Source organism: Lemur catta, chromosome 12 (assembly GCF_020740605.2).
Source record: "Lemur catta isolate mLemCat1 chromosome 12, mLemCat1.pri, whole genome shotgun sequence".
Taxonomy (NCBI): Eukaryota; Metazoa; Chordata; class Mammalia; order Primates; family Lemuridae; genus Lemur; species Lemur catta.
Genome location: NC_059139.1, coordinates 41,854,135 through 41,873,773, shown reverse-complemented (window position 1 = coordinate 41,873,773; position 19,639 = coordinate 41,854,135). Strand labels below are relative to the sequence as shown.

Below are 19,639 nucleotides of genomic sequence, written 5' to 3'. Positions count from 1 at the left end.
GGCGATTAATTTAAGTGCAAGCTTTTTTGCATTTTTTTGATTATTAATATATTAATATCATGTAATATTCCTCTTGGTAACAAACTTTCTTACTCAACTTTTTGTTTTGTAAGAACATTACAAATTTTAATTAACTAAAGAACACAATAGTGCATATTACATTTGTTGCACTTGTAATGTTTCAATATAATATTCAGTGAACTTAATGTTCAATCACTGATGAATGCATTATTCTATGGAGCTTACTTCCTTTTCCAAAATTGTATCTATGTATCTGGTTCAAGGTAAAGTAGTTGAAAACTCCAGAATTATGCCTATTTTATGTATTCCTGATTAAAAGTAGAATGTGACGGTGAAAATTTGAAATAAAAAGAATGTGACTATTTTACAATGCCAAATTAATATTTTAAAATAAATTAAGAATAAAGGGAACACCAAGACTTGACTTAAAGAAGCTGTTTGTCATTCTTTTCTTTAGAGATTACAACACACATACAATAAGTGAATTTTATCAAAATACAGCACATTTCTTCTACCATATCCATAAAAATCAATTCCTATGTAAATAGTACTGAAAATCAACTAAAATGAGTTAAAATTTACAAAGAGTTGTTAAAGGGTTTCAATCAAAATTATTAAAACTATACAGTACAATAACCAATTGATAACATCTTGAAAGAAGTGCAATATTTGAGTTCACATATTTAAAAGTGCTGCCCATTTACTCTGACTAGCAAGAATGGAAAGTGAGTCTAATTCACTTTTGTAAAAATAATGTAGTTTGGCGTTTTAGCTAGTCCCATAAAAGTCTTAATTAAATCAAGGTTGAAGAACAAGGCATAACAGATTAAAAATTCCCAAATTACATTTCTTAGTAATTAAAAACAAATTGCAATAACTGAATATTGCTCTAATGAAAGGTTCCAAATAACCCTCAACTAAAAACAGTCATTGGTCTTCTATGGCACTTTTTTCTGGTCCAAATAACCATGCATTAATTCTTACCATTGCATGTTACTCAAATTTTATTTGATTACATAGAACAAAAACAAATAAAATTAATGGTTTGGATAAACAAAATTAACAAACCTCTATCATCACAGATTTGTTACAGTTACTAGGAACAAAGGCAGTTGGTGGTAAAACACTATTACACTGATACACTTAGAAACCCTTTAAAGACTCTGAAGTGTTGAGTTCACATTTAATGTTACCTGTAGAACAGCCCTTTATTTGAACAACTTTACACACCGGTAGGCCTCAAGGACCGACCCCTTTGCTCTACAACTCTCCACAGCAATTCTCTATCACTGTGCCAGTTTCACAAACTTGCTTTGGTTTCTTAGCTCCATGCACACTGTTTCCTTTTACTTTACCAAGGCAATGCAAGGCCAAACAATAATCAACAGGCTTTCCTAAACCTTCTTAACATTTTGTGTTACAGGTAACACAATCTTAAAACTGGCCATTTTAGTTTGATCTGCTGCTTAAAACTAAAATTATAAATTAGATTAAATGGAACGCTAATTATAAAACAGACTGCAAGTACCACCATTTGCAAAAAATAAAAATAAAAAACCCCAGGGGATTTCCATAGCACAAAAAAATGCATGAACATGCATCTACAGTAGAGTTAAAAATTTCCTGTGACTAAAAAATTAAAAACTGAATCACCAGTAGCAAATGTACAGTCCATGGCTATGACAAGAACAGATCCTGTAGAGCTCATAAAATGCAATTATTGTCTTTTCTACTTCTTTAAAAAGACATTATATATTTTATTGCATGATTCTATTAATAAAAAACACATTTTCTTCATTCTTTGCTTCCAGATTTTTATAGGAAATAACTGTTTTAATCTGGCCTTGGAAAGTGAACCCACCAGCACCACCTTCACCTACTCACTCTTCAATTCAATATGCACATAGCAAAAGCCAACACTTCAAATCTCTTGCCCACGTCAAAAAAAAGTAGTTTCAGGAGAAAAACATTAATACCAGTTGAATAAAAATAAAGGCATAAAAGCTATGAGATAGATAGCTCTGCCATCTGTCTCTGGGCTAAAATCAAGGCTAACTATTGCCTTGCAAACAGTTCAGTTATATGTATGAAATCCAAAAATAAACCTACAATCTATACAAAAACAACACAGGTTTGTTTTTGTAGCCTTGATTGCTATGTTTAAAAACCTAACAAGTTTTATATGGTATGAAGTCAACAGTCTCCTTTATATTCTGTACAGTGGTTCTTTCCCTCTAACCACAAGTTCCATTACACTTCATTAATGTACAAATGTGAACATAATTTTTTGAGTTCTTTATATATAAAAATAGTCAAAATATTAATTTCCCCTGCAAGTATCTTCCAATAAATCTTGCTGTCTTTCCCCCTTTTTTTGTCCACAGTGCTTATGAGGAAACTTCTCGTACAATGATGAGTTCTACTGTATTCTGGAAAGTTTTTAGCAAGGACACTGCTTGTCCATGTTCAATATTGATAAAACTGTAGCCATTAGCCTAGAAGAAAGAGGAAAAATGCTTTTAGGAAAAACATTTTACAGTAATTCATTTGCATTTCTGCACTTAAATTTCTGCCAGGTAGTTTACAAACCTGGAAGAAAATAAGAATCACTTTGGGAATTTAAAACAACATACAGACTCCCTACTGTATACCTCTAAAATCTCTGAAGATGAGGGTCCAGGAATCTGTATTTTGTCCAAGTTTTCAGACAATTCTTATGCATGTATGTGCTAAAGGCGAACAAACTGCAGGGATAGCAGGGGACAAAGGCCTAGTCTTCCCATTGCCATCAGATCAAGATCACCTTCCTATAATTAGGGGTAATATGTATTGAGGTCTTAATATGTACAAGACACACTGTTCTACACACACCACATGAATTAAATCCTATGATTCTCTTAACGGCACTCAAAGAAGATTCATCATCCAATTTTAGAGAAGAGAAAACCCAGGCATGGAGAAGTAAAGTAACTTCCTCAGTCACAAAATTGAAATCATAGATTCCCAAATGGTTCAGAAAAATAAATGTATGTGAGTTTATGAGTGAGTGAATGTGTATGGAGAGAGAGGGAGGAGGGTGAAAGGGAAAAGAGGATGAATGCTAAAGATAATATGGCAAAATATGAGCAACTGGTGACCAAATGAAGTATACATAGATATTTGCTGTATTATTTTTGCAGCTTTCTCTAAGCTTGAAATTATTTAAAAATTTTAAAAAAATGTTTTAAATTATATTTTATAAGAGTGTTGGAGCCAGGATTCAAACTCAGGCAATCTGGCATCAGGGTCTGTACTTTTGCTACTAAATGCTAATGTCTATATGATTTGAGAGTTAGTTAGTTACTTATTTATTTTATTTTTTTATTTTTATTTTTTTGAGACAGAGTCTCACTCTGTTGCCTGGGCTAGAGTGCCATGGCATCAGCCTAGCTCACAGCAACCTCAGACTCCTGGGCTCAAGTGATCCTTCTGCCTCAGCCTCCCGAGTAGCTGGACAGGCATGTGCCACCATGCCCGGCTAATTTTTTCTATATATATTTTTAGCTGTCCATATAATTTCTTTCTATTTTTAGTAGAGACGGGGTCTCGCTCTTGCTCAGGCTGGTCTTGAACTCCTGAACTCAAACAATCCGCCCACCTCGGCCTCCCAGAGTGCTAGGATTACAGGCGTGAGCCCCCACGCCTGGCCAAGAGTTATTTATTTTTTTAAAGATTAACTTCTTTTCAATGGTAGGCTGTCATGATAAAAAAAGAGATTTCTGAATGTTAAGAGATTAATTTCTGAACCAACAACAGTGAAAATAGAGGTAGAGAAGGGGAGTTGTGTCTTAGGTTCGTCTTCCTGCGAAGACAGAGCTACACTGCAAGTGTTTAGGTAGCTGAAGGAACAGAGAAAAGAGAGGGACATGGGAAAATAAAAAGGACTTTTCAGATTTGAAATTCTCTTCTCTATTTTTCATATGAAAGCCCACTCCCAAAAAGTAGTGCTCTGATCCCCCTTCCTGAACTTAAAGAAAAGATATATCAAACATAGAGGCATGATTTTCAAGTATAAATGAGAAATATTGTAAACTATAAAAACCCTAGAGGACCATTATAAAATGAAAGAAAATAATAAAAAGATTTATCTTAATTACCTGAATAATTTTATCACCTGGCTGCAGTAATTTTGATGCTGGTCCTTCAGGCTGTACCCTTGTTACAAATATACCCTTTAATAACAACAAAAAAGATAATTATTTAACCAAAGACAGTATGCATAAATAACAGAATGCCAAAGAGAAATCTTTCTTCCACATCATGCAAATATTTGAATCATGGTACAAGTTTCTCCCTGACTTCTCTGAGTAATACTATGACAAATCAAAGTTATTTTTCCCTCTACTAATTCTGACTTTGGTGATGAAATTACTTCTATAGATGTTCAGAAAAGTAAAATGAAAATCAAAAATCACTTGATAATATCATAAACACTCAAAATTTTTGGTTAAAATTTTTCCCTCAATTAACTTGAATGATCAAATTTCAAACAAAAGCTAAACAATACAGAGGGGAATAAAAGTGATGTCTATGTAGAGTTACATAAATATCTATTAGATCTTCACTTACATGTAAGAGGTACTGAATTAGTGAATAAAATTTTGTGGGTGTTTCAAGGATAAACAAAACTTACATCATCATCAGGTCTGAAAGGATTTCCTCTACCTCCGACACCTCCTGATATGCTAAATCCAAGTTCTGGATCCTTTTCAATTCTCACACGAATCTGAGTTAGTATGAAAACAAAAGGAACTATTATTACTACTTCAGAAAAAGTTATAACATGACAAAATCCATATTTAAGTATTGGTGAATTAAGGATTCATCAGAAATAAACATCTGGTCAGATGAAGTGAAAATTCAACACAGAATATTATGTTATTGAGTTAGTTAGTTAAAGACACAGCTGGGATTATAAAGCATAGCTCCTAATTTTATTGCTTGTCATACATATGAGCATAGAGAACTACTTAATGTTGATCTAAAACTACTTTACTTTTTAGACATGGATTTTAATGACAATGCATAAACACAAAACGTGCATTATCACTTTCCACTTGTGTAACATCTAAATTACAACAGTATCTATGTCTACTGGCTTGTTTCATAAGATATCTAAAGATCCACTGGTGGTCTGGGGATATTAACTCTTCATTTCCTGAATGTGTCAAAGTAAATGCTTCAAAGGAGTTGGGATTTTAAAATATGACCAATAGATAGTTTTTATAACTAAGCAAAAAAGATGCAAGAATTAAACTTGTTACAAAACACTCCCTTTTACCAGAAAGTCAACCAAAATGAATAAAACATTTGATCTCTATCTAAGTTTCTAATATTACTGATCATTTTATCAATAAACTATCAAGGTACGTGAATGTATGGCTCATGACTTAAGTACTTTTAAAGATCAAATACTCAATGTAGTTTGGAATCTATAGTCAAATTTCAAAATCTAAGGAATTAAGATTTTTTTTTTTTTTTTTTTTGGAGACAGTGTCTTACTCTGTTGCCCGGGCTAGAGTGCCGTGGCGTCAGCCTGGCTCACAGCAATCTCAGACTCCTGGGCTCAGGCAATCCTCCTGCCTCAGCCTCCCGAGTAGCTGGGACTACAGGCATGCGCCACCATGCCCGGCTAATTTTTTTTTTCTATATATATTTTTAGCTGTCCATATAATTTCTTTCTATGTTTAGTAGAGACGGGGTCTCGCTCTTGCTCAGGCTGGTCTCGAACTCCTGAGCTCAAACAATCCGCCCGCCTCGGCCTCCCAGAGTGCTAGGATTACAGGCGTGAGCCACCGCGCCCGGCCAGGAATTAAGATTTTAAGTGTTACAGAACAATATGCCATTTCAGCTGAATGGTCTATTTCTATTCCTGAGGGATGTCTGATTACTAGAGTATCAACCAGTTTTGGGACAGCAACCTCCTTAGAATTAAAAAATCATGCCGAAAATACTAAATCCTATATCATACAATCATAAAGTCAAATTAAAACTACCAACTTTATCCTTTATAAACTTAACATAAAATGAAAACTTCAAACAAAATGGTAAAAACTATGTTAAAATTCTATATGAATTTACTGGTAATAAATAACCTATAAAAATACATAAGAAGCTTAGTCTCATATTTCAAACAGTCTTGATCATTCTTACCTCTTGCTTTGCCAGTTCATGGCCTTGTCTAGGAGAACAATGGGGCTGTGTATATGGAGGCTGGTGGGCCACTTTCAGCATCAAGTAATCAATTAGTTGTTCTCTAGAGGGATGCCTTGCCACAGATGCCTGAGGGGGGTGATGTATATGACTATAATTTGCCTGAGGCCTGAGAGGCTGGCCCATCTGTCCATTACTCAAAGGCATCTAAGAAAAACATGAAGTATCTTAAAATGACCAACAATAATGTCTTATTACAAATATTTGGATTTCTTCTTGAAGCATTACAAGAGCATGACAGTATTTACATTCTAATAAATCACACAGTATCATGCCACTTTCTCTAATTTTAAACCTTAAAAGAAAAAAACTATTAATGTCTTACTTCTAAACTTGCCTGAGTGCTTGCTGATAGATTCACTCTTTTTAGCTTTCAAATGAAAGTATATCATATCTACATTTTAAATTATTTGCTTTTTTGTTAGATATACCTATCTTTTGTTAGATACACCTTACAGCAAACCAACTGTTAAAATGGCAAATACTATGTCAAAATTCTAAAATTTAAGCAAGCCTATTACAAACATATCTTTTTCCCATACTATACATGATCACATATACATACATAAGGTACATTTGTCAATGTTTTTCTTCAGAAAAATGTAATTTTGTGGTACAATTTTTCCAAATTTGAATGTTTTTATACCTTTATTCCTTTCTTTCCAGAATTAACAAGCCAATTCAGCTATGTAGTAATTGATTTATTACTTCTGTGTGTGCATCTGTACCACTAAATTAAAATGCTGACATTCTAGTTTATTCTTCATAAGTTAAACAAAAATTTTGAGATTATTAGTTTGTTGTTGTTAAGGAACTTTGTTTTAATGCCTCTCATCTTAAGAGACTGAACCTGACTTAAAATCACCTTTGTAGAAATGTGGCTGATAGCTTAAATGTGGCTAATAGCTTATTCTGTTAGTGTGAGGAATTTATCTTAAAAAAAAAATCATACTACAAATATTTGCATATAAAAAGATTTTTGTGTAGAAAAAAAGATAACTGTGCTTACCCTTTTCAAACATTTAAAACTTCCCTATTTGTTACTAACAGAAAGGTAACTTCATTCACAAGAAAATCATGGGAAAACTATGAAGGAAACTGTTGAGTTGCATTTCCCTAAAATTATTCAAAAGTAGAAAAGTTTAGAGAAAGATATCGCAACAGTTTCAGAACTGTATGCTCTTCTTATGTGAACCTTACTGAAAGATACAAAGAAGTTTAAATTTGGTGAAGATTTGTACTTTTTAAAAAAGATACTCTTTTTTTACTGTTACACTGTGTTCTACTTGAGAACTTAGTTCTGAAGTCTGGGAACACACACGGGTATTCTGTGACAGGACACAAGGATGATATTACTCTACAACAATCCTTGTATTTGTGGAGGAGAAGGGAAATAAGGCACTATATTATCTGTATATTTTTGGAGGAAAAAACCCCTGTGGTTGTTTATTACTTGATCACTGTAGATCAAGTAGATTTAATGCACTATAGATTTAATGCAACTGATCTGCTCAGGAGCAATTAACTGGTTGTGCTGTTGCTTTTTAACTTATGCACCATTCTGTAGATCACCCTTGCTTTTCCCTATGTTTATACCATTTATTCCTATGTGCAGATTCAGAATCTGTCTTTTGGGGAAAATCCAGATGACAATTACTACTGACCTTTTCTTAAGACTCCCCGACATGTGGATATTTGGTCTTGCCTACATCAATGTTAAAGATACACATGGAATATATTAACCTCTGATAGCGGATGGCTCAGGAGAATAAGAAGCATAAAACAAACTCAGTAACCTAAACCATAAAGTATATAATAAAAAGAAAAGGAAACTGAATGACAGAGCTTAATTAAAAGAAAAAAGGGTGAAATAAATAGATACATATGAACTTACACATTAGATAGCTGGTTGCCTACTTTCAAGAGCAATGTAAAAGTTTTATATAATAAATATGTGTCACAATCATATCTGATTATACTAGAGGCATGAAATTAGTTAAGAAAATGAGAAAGAATAGCTTGAGGGAGAATAGTAAAGAATTATCTGTCTGGCACTGGCCACAGACAATCTTTATTTCTTTTTTCTTTTCTTTTTTTTTGAGACAGAGTCTTGCTCTGTCGCCTGAGCTAGAGTGCTGTGGCATCAGCCTAGCTCATCGCAACCTCAAACTCCTGGATTTAAGCAATCCTCCTGCCCCAGCCTCCTGAGTAGCTGGGACTACAGGCATATGCCACCATGCCCAGTTAATTTCCACCATGCCTGGCCTACACAATCTATTTCTAAATGACAGTTTTTTGCTATGAAAGTACTAAGAATACAACCATCATCTATTCTACCATCTTTTGAGATGACTTCTAATTACATTTGGAGCATTTTAAAAATGATTTTCATAAAAGTAAAAGATCCTAGGATGAAGAATTTAAGACAAGTTCATCTTCAACTCTCCAAATAGGTTTACTACTTGGAATGTCAAACAGCCCTTGATTCAAATGATAGAATAAGTAGGTGGTACTACAGAAATGCAAATGCAACCAAATGATTCTGCAGTGTGGAAAAATCATGGAATAAACTGAGATATAGAAGACAAAGTCAAATTCTATTTTGTATTTCTGATTTTTAAGAAATTCTTACCAATAAAGGGAAGAAGCCCTCAAAAAGTATTTTCAGTTAAAGCACATATGATACTTCTGGTTCAAAAGCTGCAAAACACAGTAAGCTCACAGATACTACTTCATTTATTTCCTCAGCACCTACTTTCATCATCAAGCTGTCTGGAGGAACATCTTTGTTACTAAGTGTAGCTGACGAGTAGTTCTGCTGTCCTGAAATGAATATATCATCTTGGCCAGGATCTCCTGGACTGGATGTCTGGGGATGCTTCAAATGAGGGGAAAATAAAAAGTAAACAAATAATGCTCTTTAAGATGTGAAACCAAAACGATGATGACACTTGAGAGAAGATTAGGAAAAAATACTACTAGACAGTGAAAAGATGAAGTCCCAAATCAAACATTACCATCATCACCGCCATCAATTAATATTCTTCTTCCAAAGGTACACAGTAAGATGTTTGTTCTTGTGTGAAAAGTTTACATGGATAGATGCTGTTAATGTATTTCTTTATAATGCACAGATGTAGAAGACAAACTACATGTTCTTTTTTTTTTTTTTTTGGAGACAGTCTTGCCCTGTTGCCCAGGCTAGAGTGCAGTGGCATCATCATAGCTTACTGCAACCTCAAACTCCTGGGCTCAAGGGATCCTCCCACCTCAGTCCCCCAGAGTGCTAGGATTACAGGTGTGAGCCACCGCCTGGCCAACATGTTTTTTCCTTTTAGTTTTATAGTAATACCTAGTTTTTAACACCTTTTAACAATAAATTTAGTTATTAATCAAAGAGTCTTAAATTTTAGGACTAATTAAAATACTCCTGTTGAGTATTACAAAAAGATTTCTGATAAAAAAATTAATTGTTTTTTTAATAGCCATAATACCACACAGGATTTTTTCCCCCTAAATTTTAATGATAAGCAGTATCAATAAACTTATGGTCTTATAAAAATAACCTAAAATCTACTTTGTTATGATATACTACAAGATACTTATAAACTCAAGGATTTATAATTAATTTTAGAAAGTATATCTGCTACAGATCTATCACATGCAGTTAGTTGCTAGTTCAAACCATGGCTTAGAATTTTTGGTTGTGGTTTGATCTAACTTTGTATATTTACACAATGAATACTTTATTTTCCTTCTCCCTTTTTGAGATGAGCTTTTAAAACACATATTAATCAATTTAGCTCACAGCTTGAAATTTAAATTCAAGCCTGAATATACATCTATGCTTATCTATTTTTTAAAATAACAAGCATATTATGAGTGAAAAAGTAAAATTCAATGGACTCAAAGGCTCTGAATTTAAGAAAAACAAGCACAAAATGTTACCATAAAAGAATTTAGAAAGAACATTTCAGATGACTATAAATGGCAAAAATTCCCCCTGGAGTTAATATAATAAAAGACACTGGTCTTTACCACATGTACTCTGTTTAAATGACGGATTAAAGTTACCACCTTTCTCTCTCCCTCTTTAAACTGAGAAATGGCTGCTTCTACCATAACAGCATAGAAACCATATGGTGGCAGGTGACAGAGGACAGGGTAAGGCTACATCAGGTGTAGCCAGAGCAAAGTGAATCCAGGGAACTGCTCCTACTCTAGAACACAACAGAGAAAAGCTAGGGATGTATAAAAATGGGGGAAGGTGGTTATAACCAGGAAAAAGTAAAGGACTTAGAACTAAATTAATACGGAAACTTTGGGGAGGGGATAAAATAGGGTTATAAGGGGGAAAGATCCTTACAAGTTGGAAGGAGAGGGACAGAAGGAAATATCTGTCAAGAGGCCATGCTACCACCTCAAATTGTTATAGAGAGAAAAATCTCGAAACAGAGCCAGGCCTGAGTTGTTCTTTCTCGTTTTTTGCCTTTCTATCCTCTACACTTAACTTTCATTAAAATAATAAACCTTTCTTCTTTACTACTAAGGACTATGGTAAAATGTGGGTAAAGGATTTGGGTTTTGCCTTTTTTTTTTAAAGAGACAGGGTCTTACTGTGTTGCCCAGGCTAGAGTACAGTGGCCTCATCATAGCTCACTGCAGTCTCTAACTCCTGGGCTCAAGTAGCCCTCCTGCCTCAGCCTCCTGAGTAGCTGAGACTACATGTGTATGCCACCACACCTGGATTTTTTTTTTTTTTTTTTTTTTTGGTAGAGATGAGGTCTTGCCATGTTGCCCAGGCTGGTCTGGAACTCCTGACCTGAAGTGATTCTCCTGCCTCGGCCACTCAAAGTGCTGGGATTACAGGCATGAGCCAACGTGCCAGGCATGGGTTTGCCTTTTCATTAGTATTTATTACAGTTTCTTCAGCCTCACATTTAATCATATCCAGCAAATTATGATTAAACTTAGTTACAGTACTTTTTATTAGCCAATTCTCAATCACCTAGGTTTAAAATTACTTCTCCCTATAACAGCTCTGGATTACATATGGCATAGCCTTAAAACCTTGAGTTAGGAACAGCAAATTAATATTAAGAAAAAAATCCTGCAAAGAATAATAGTTTTTAAAAACCTCTCAGATGATTTTTCCTACTATTCACCCCTTTTTGTATAAATATACAAAAGCTGACTACATCACTTGTTTATGACCAAAGAAACTTTAGAAGATAAAGTGTAAATCAGCTTTGAAGAAAGTTTTAGAACTAAGCCATGGAAGAACTCATAGGAAATTAAGGTTTCTAACCCACAGTAAATTTTTTTTCTAGAAACACCAAAACATTTAAAATTTTGGGTTTTTTCTCTACATGCTAAAAGTATTGGTCTACTGCAGGTACTCACTCGAAAAATGTGCCCACCAGAACCTCTTCCGTCTGCAACACTCAAGGCAAGACTGCCTTGGCTGCCATGCAGATCCCTAGAGCTGCCATAGTGAAAACTGCTTACAGCAGTAAAATTGGAATTAAAGGACCTTGACAGCATACTCTGAATAAAGAGGGGATAGATTTAACAGAGATTAGTGTAGCATGCAAAATCCACAAGACATGTTATGTACGTAGACTATTTACAAGTAACCCCAATACCACACAGAAATATCATGCAACAACGAATTTTCAGAGCCACTGAAAGAAATTGGCACTATTTACCACATATTTACATGACAATATACATATATTGTATACATAAATTACATGTAAATACAACCATTTACATATTTAAGCACCAAGGAAGAAAGCAGACATATACCTGCTTTTATAGTACTATTTCCTTTACTCCTAACACATCTTATATGTCAGAAAATAGGAATTGATGTCATACCCAGATGTATGTGTATCTATACAGTCATACGTAGAACACAAATTAATTTCTCTATATAAAGATAACTTTTATAAACACCTGGTAATTCTAAGTCAAATGAATTTCTAGAAAGTCCACTTCATATTATAGAAATTCATTCTATCTTATTAAATAAACCGAGCGTTTAAACATATATACTATAGCACAAAACATTAAATATATTTGCAAAAAAAATACCTGGCTCATTTTAATTTCTAAAAATATTATCTTTCACATTTACAAAAATCTTACATTAGAGAAAAGTTTAACATATACACAATGTTAGAATATAATCTTTTTTTTTTTTTAAGAGACAGGGTGTTGTTATGTTGCCCAGGCTGGTCTTGAACTGGGCTCAAGCGATTCTGATCTCAGCCTCCCTTTTAAAAAGTTACTGGCTGCTCTACAATTACCAGAAAAAAGACTAGAAAATGCATGTGTCACAAATTTTTCCTATTCAAATAAATATTAAAGATAACTATATTTTAAGGGTTAGTGGTGGTCTTTGCTGCTTAACTGTTGAGTTCACACGAATACCTAATTGCTAATCCCAGAACTGCTTGACTCTCATCGTTCTACTAGTTTACTCCCAGCATTATTAACTGCTGTCCTTTAATGTGGATACTTTTAGTCATGTCCTTCAGTACTTACTGACAGCTTGATGGTCAAACTGGGGAAACTACATTTTGGGCATGGCTTGTTATTAAGAAATACAGAAATGTCATAACAAGCATTTCTATATTACTCTTGGGAAATACATTCCTTCTTCAGATTTTGAAGTTGATATCTAATATCAAGAAACATTAATGCAAGATTCCAGAAAGAAAAGGATCTATCAAATTACCACGTACACATTCAGTTATTTTGTGGCTTCTACAATAATGACTAAAGAAAAAGCTAAACTTAATAGCCCAGATCTGCATTTTCCAAGCCTTATACCAATTCACCAGGAATAAGGACAATTCAGAGGTTCCATAAACATTCGATTGGAATATAAAAATAAAGAAATCATTCACACACACACACACACAAATAAATAACACGCACTCCTTTGTTACACACAGAGCTTTAACATGTTAACTTGAATGGCCTGATTCATCCTTTTAATGAATAGGTCTTGGAACAAAGCTTTTACTGTCATCTCTGAACATATAGGAGCTTACTGTAAATATTTCACTGACTAAACAGGTCTGGTTTTGAATCCAGACTTGTACATAGACATCCACATAAAACTGCATCCTCACAACACAATGCACAGAGCTCAATTAAATGCTAGGCATCATGTCCCTGGGCAATGTTGTTCATTATATGTTGACAGTTGTATAATAACAAGTGAACATGACATTTATCGTTTTGTGTTTACCATAATTTAAGATTTGGAGTGCTTCATATCTCAGTCTTTATATAATAAGGAATATTAATGAATGCTGATATTAGTAATAATTCAACTTTGAAATAAAAAGTTTTTATTCCAAGGCTGGGTACAGTGGCTCGTGCCTGTAATCCCAGTGTTCTTTGGGAGGCCAAGGTGGGAAGATCGCTTGAGACCAGAAGTTTGAGGTTACAGTGAATACCACTGCATTGCAGCCTGGGCAACAGAGCAAGATCCCATCTCTAAAAACAAAAACAACAACAATAGTTTTTATTCCTTTTTCAGACTTGCTTATTAGTTTAATTAAATCCCCCCCGCCCCGCCCCCCCGTATGACAGCGTCTCATTCTGTTGCCTGAGCTACAGTGCAGTAGAATCATCATAGCTCATTGTATCCTCAAATTCCCAGTTTCAAGCAATACTCCTGCCTCAGCTTCCCAAGTAGCTGGGACCACAGGTGTGTACCACCACACTTGGCTAACTTTTTTCCTACTTTTTTGTAGAGGTGGGTAGTCTTGCTATGTTGCCCAGGCTGGTTCCTGGCCTCAAGCAATCCTCTTGCCTCAGCTTCCCAAAGTGTTAGGATTACAGGTGTGAGCCACTGTGCCCAGCCAAGTCAGTCTTGAGATTTTCAAGGTCACATGTATTTTATATGTTTGGATTCCAGATCCAGTTTTGTTTTTTTTTTTGCATGGTGTGTGTGGGGGCACAGGATAACTACTAGAAGGTTTAAAAGCCACCTAAGCTTCAATAAGCAATTATTACTAAACTCTCAGCTGAGCAAAGTAGCAAATTTTAATTTGAGGACTAACCTCATGAAACATTGTGAAATCCTCTGGGGAAAATTCTTAAATGTCCACAATGCCATCAGAATTATTATGGTGGCAGAGAGTGAGTGAGAGTGTGTGTGTGTGTAAGTGATCCTCCATCATCTTCCACCACTTTGAACCAATGCTTCGAAGTTTAGCGTCTAAATAATGCTGTTATTAAAGTAGCTAATTAGTAATATATTTACGTAGCACTTTCAATATACTTATGCTGCCCATTCATTCTGATTCCCACATCTAATGAACAAGAGTGTGAAATGAATGCAGCACAAAGTAGTTTCTATAAATAAAAAAAAAGGAAGAAAACTTTCAGAATCATATTTAATGTTTTTAGAGCATTTGAACATATGAAGAGCAAGCACCCCCACACTGGGGACTTGCGTGTACGTATCATGGAACTCAAACAGACTGCCCTTTGGAATAATAACCATGTCTAACATTAGCAATTTAAAATACTTAAAACAACAATATATTTATCTTTTCAGTATCTCTCAGAAAAACACTTTTTTCTTATCCTACATAATTATTGCCTAGGAAAACTCACTCACTCACACAGTTTGTATCTCAAATTTGCATCACTAACCCTGATTTCATATAGTATTCCAAGCTATTTGCACACACTATCATTACATCAAACTCAATATATTCAAAAAAACGTAAGTTATTTTTGTCAGATCTCTATACTGCACCACGTTACTTTAAAGACTCTATTCTCCTATGAACTTCAAAAAAAATGTTAATGACCAAACATCCAAACCAGAAACCTTAGCTGCTTCTTGAATCCCTTCTCTCATCCAGTCCTTAAAAATAATTTTTTTGTCAAAGTGTTTTTCAGATTAATTCCTACTGCAGCCATAATCCTAGCCCAGGTATGCATCAGTTGGCTGTTTTATTATTGAAATTGTTTCCTAAACTACCTCTTTGGAATTCATCCTGAACACTTTTGCCCAAGATATCCTAAAATACCACATCTGCCCATGAAATAATAGTGGTCCCCCCGTGTTTATTGTGTCAAATTGAATTATTGTTTTTTTGGCCTGGCTTTTAAAGTTGTTCTTCTCTCATCCACATAACATATATATCATCCTGGGAACATTATTTAACATTCTGTGTCTAAATTTTCTTATTGTAAAATAGGATAATAAAAATATCACATAGGACTCATGTGAAAATTCAGAAACATTTGTATAAAGAGATAATTGTACAGTGATAGTTCCTGGCACTTAGTAAGCACTAAATACACTCAACTGTTACCAAGACTTTCTAATATCTATAATCTGGCTCAAATTTTATTATCAAATCTTCTCAAAATCCCTACACCTAATTCAACCAGGTTCAAGTACTGGTCTCTCCCTGCTCTCAGCACTCCCTCCTGATATAATTTTTACCTTAATCTATTAATATTAATCCTATTTATCAAAATTTTACCAATGCTTCAAAAAGTAGCACTCTCCTTGAACAGTCCCATCTTCTGTGATTACTCTTACATTTATAATTAGTGTTTAATCTTTCAAAATGAAAACACTATAGAAATGTATCAAAAAGTCCCAAAATCTCATCACTGACAGATAATTACTATTATATTAAAATTTCATCCTCTGAACTATATTTCCTGAACTATTATAAGTTTCTGTACCATAATTATATTTTCTGAATGACTAATAATGCCATGAAAATACCAAATTTCTCTTAAAATTTCTATTTTTCCTAGTAGTTTTATGTGTATATTTGTATGTGTACATGTATATGAATAAATATACAGCCCCCCAAAAGTCTCTATTGATATTTTATTGATATTTTTCCTATCAGATAAGTATATATGATAAAAATAGTATTTAAGATCATCACCCTTGAGAGATGGATATTGAAAACAAATTTTTACAAGCTAAACAACATATAGACACTATCTTCATTTTTTGAAAAGGCCTTTATCTTTGATATAAGAAATGTGCTTATATTTAATAATTATAAACCATATTAAATGGGTGCTTTAATTTAAGAAAGACACAATTATTTTACTACCATATAATAACCTATTTTACAATAAAGTACTTTGGTGTTCTAAATAAAAAATATTAATTTTTTTCTGAAGCAAAAATATTAATTTTAATCAGCTAATTAAAAAAATATTTTAAGAGATGGTAATGATGAGGACGATGGCCAAATACTTATTCAGCACTTAGTTATGTATGTCAGGTACCATTCTAAGTGCTTTGTAATAACTCATATAATTTTTTTTTTTTTTTTGAGACAGAGTCTCACCTTGTTGCCTGGGCTAGAGTGAGTGCCGTGGCGTCAGCCTAGCTCACAGCAACCTCAGACTCCTGGGCTTAAGCGATCCTCCTGCCTCAGCCTCCCAAGGAGCTGGGACTACAGGCATGCGCCATCATGCCCGGCTAATTTTTTCTATATATATTTTTAGTTGTCCATATAATTTCTTTCTATTTTTAGTAGAGACGGGGTCTCGCTCAGGCTGGTCTCGAACTCCTGACCTGAAACGATCCACCTGCCTCGGCCTCCCAGAGGGCTAGGATTACAGGCGTGAGCCACCGCGCCCAGCTGTATATAATTTTTTTAAACAATCCTAAAGTAAGAAATTCCTTTCACTGCACCTATATTACAGATGAAGCAACTAAGATAAGGAAAGTCTAAGTTACTTGTCCAATTAGCTAACTATGTAGCAGAGCAAGGACTCTGAATAGTAAGACTATGGTGTCTCTCTAAATGTTATACAATATAGCAACTAAATATTTTTTAACTTAAAAGGTCAAAGAGAAGTAACATATTTATTTACTTTCTGCTAAATTCTTTTAAAGTGTGGTTTATCAAACATATGATTCCATTTAAGATAAAACTTTTACATAAATTAGGTAAAAGCAGTCTTATACGTGAGTACTTTTTAAGAGCTGAAAGAAGCAAACAGAATTTATTTAAGAAAGACGTGAAGAATAAAATAATACCTGAAAAGGAATACAACAAAGCTACAGTAACAGCAGAATAGATACTTTGGTATTTGCTAGAAATGCTCCTCCATCAATGAGATGGAACATAGGGCAGTGTAGTCAGCTAGCAGTCTGACAGGTGGGTGCCTTGGCAAGTATATTATGAGAAAGAGCACACTGTTAATTTCAAAGTATGATCTATGTACTGGAAATGGGAGTGATCCTGACAGCTACAGATTTGTGTTTAGACAAAGTCCGCCCTGTTTCTTTTTTCACAAGGCTTCTCTAGTTTCATTGAACTAATGTGCACCTCTAAATTACCAGTGGGCATAACTGGGAAACTACTGTCACACACTCTCCAAGAAGATGTACAGCAAATTTTAAAATATGTAAATATTTTATGTGATGAAAAAAAAAGCTGAGAAAGCACACTGAACAATGAGATGGCTACTACTTATTTCCTGTTTAAAGTCCAGGCACATCTCTGTCAGATAGGAAAGAAGTGGGAGAACAGCCATATAAGATGTAACCTATACAGAATAACCAGACTCATCTCTTTGTCCAAACCTGCCATTCCTTCTATAACTCCAATGACAGTTAAAGGCATTTCCAACAACCAGTTATTCAAGGCACAAATCTCAAGCTTTATGCCTTTTCCTCAATGACGGATTACAGGAATATTCAATCAGCAGTAATCTTGTTAAGTCTATTTCAGAATTGTCTCTTTAACTTGTTCCTTAGTCTCAACTCCACTGACGACAGTTCACATTCGTTTCTTATCAAGATCACTAAATGGCCTCATGAGTCAATCTCTTTGACTATAGCCTCTTCCTCCAAACTCCAGTTCCACATTGACAACAGAATTGAATTTATAAAACAGAGTTATGTTACTCCACTGCTTAAGAAATTTGCACTGGAAAAAAAGACATTCTATAAGAAAGACATCTGCACTCGAATGTTTTAGCAGCACAATTCACAACTCCAAAGATGCAGAAACAACCCAAGTGCCCATCAATAATGAATGGATTAATAAAATGTGGTATATGTATACCATGGAGTACTACTCAGGCACAAAACCCAACGGTGATCTAGCACCTCTTGTACTATCCTGGATGGAGCTGGAGGCCATTCTATTAAGTGAAGTATCACAAGAATGGAAAAGCAAGCACCACACGTACTCACCATCAAATTGGTACCAACTGATCAACACTTATGTGCACGTATAGAAGTAACATTCATCACGTTTTGGGCAGGTGGGCATGGGGAGGAGGGGATGGGTATGTTCACACCTAATGGGTGTGATGCGCACTGTCTGGGCAATGGTCATGGGTGGAGCAAAGGCAATATATGTAACCTAAACATTTGTACCCCCATAATATTCCGAAATTAAAAAAAAAAGGAAAGAAAGGCAAATTTCCAAATTCCTTAGAAAAAGCATACAAGTTCAGTGTGTATAAACTTAAAGGTAAAACAAAATGGACAGATGAGAATAAAATAACCTAATGCTTATAGATGTTTAGCTATTTAAAGTTGAAAAGGCCCTGCTAAAAACAGCTAACAATTATAGGCTGAGATTTAATGTGAATTGATATAACGTACTAATCATATATATTGGCATTTCAAAAAAATTTTATTTAAGGAATTTTTAAAAATAATGACTTATTGAGGGTATATATGTTCAAGCTGTTTTTAAAAAACACATTTCATATTTAATAAACAGAGAAAAGATAATTTTTGCGTAAAATCCAGTGAGAGATATAAAGCTAAATCTTAAAGAAAGAACACACTTATACACTTGGGCCACATGACCATGGCACTCATATCGATTTTACAAGAATAATTAAAAAAAAATTTTTAACTCTGTTCAAAAGATGAATGTTTACACATACAGTTATAAACTCAACATAAGCATTAGTTATTTTACCAACTATTGCCAAGCTACACTAGAGTCACAGAAATACTTAACTGAGTTGAAGTAGGTCAGAAATGCAGTTTAGAAAAGTCAAGAATAAATGCCATGCCAGAAGCCATCTGTGTCAGTGACAATGTTAGTTCACATAATGTGGACTGGGAAAAAAATCTTAGATGAAATATACATTTGCAACACATATCTTGTTATTCTGTTAACTGTATAGTAAATTACTATTTCTTATAATGTTTACATAATCAACAATTATTAATAGAGAGCAGGGGGTCAGAAAATGCTAAACAGAGGTACAGATGTTACACATATTTCTAATATGTGTACACAATCTAAAAAAGATACACACATAAAATAACATGAATACATTCTTATTAGAAATTCTGGGGAATAAAAGTAGGGAAAGA

At 34.2% G+C, this 19,639-nt stretch overlaps 1 protein-coding gene across 8 annotated transcripts in view; it reads right to left on the bottom strand.

Annotated features, from left to right (window-relative positions):
- Positions 1-446: 446 nt before the first annotated feature.
- ERBIN (erbb2 interacting protein) overlaps positions 447-19,639 on the bottom strand; it is a 116,478-nt gene continuing 97,285 nt past the window's right edge. For 2 of the 8 annotated variants that reach the window (XM_045566349.1, XM_045566350.1), the window contains exons 21-26: positions 11,677-11,820; positions 9,029-9,151; positions 6,214-6,420; positions 4,694-4,786; positions 4,158-4,232; positions 447-2,516 (exon numbers count right to left, since the gene is read on the bottom strand). In XM_045566349.1, coding sequence (XP_045422305.1) covers positions 2,409-2,516; positions 4,158-4,232; positions 4,694-4,786; positions 6,214-6,420; positions 9,029-9,151; positions 11,677-11,820 — 750 coding nt within the window. In that variant the 3' untranslated portion in view covers positions 447-2,408. The remainder of the gene's footprint in view (positions 2,517-4,157; positions 4,233-4,693; positions 4,787-6,213; positions 6,421-9,028; positions 9,152-11,676; positions 11,821-19,639) is intronic. The other 6 variants (XM_045566351.1, XM_045566353.1, XM_045566352.1 and 3 more) reach the window with 6 other exon arrangements.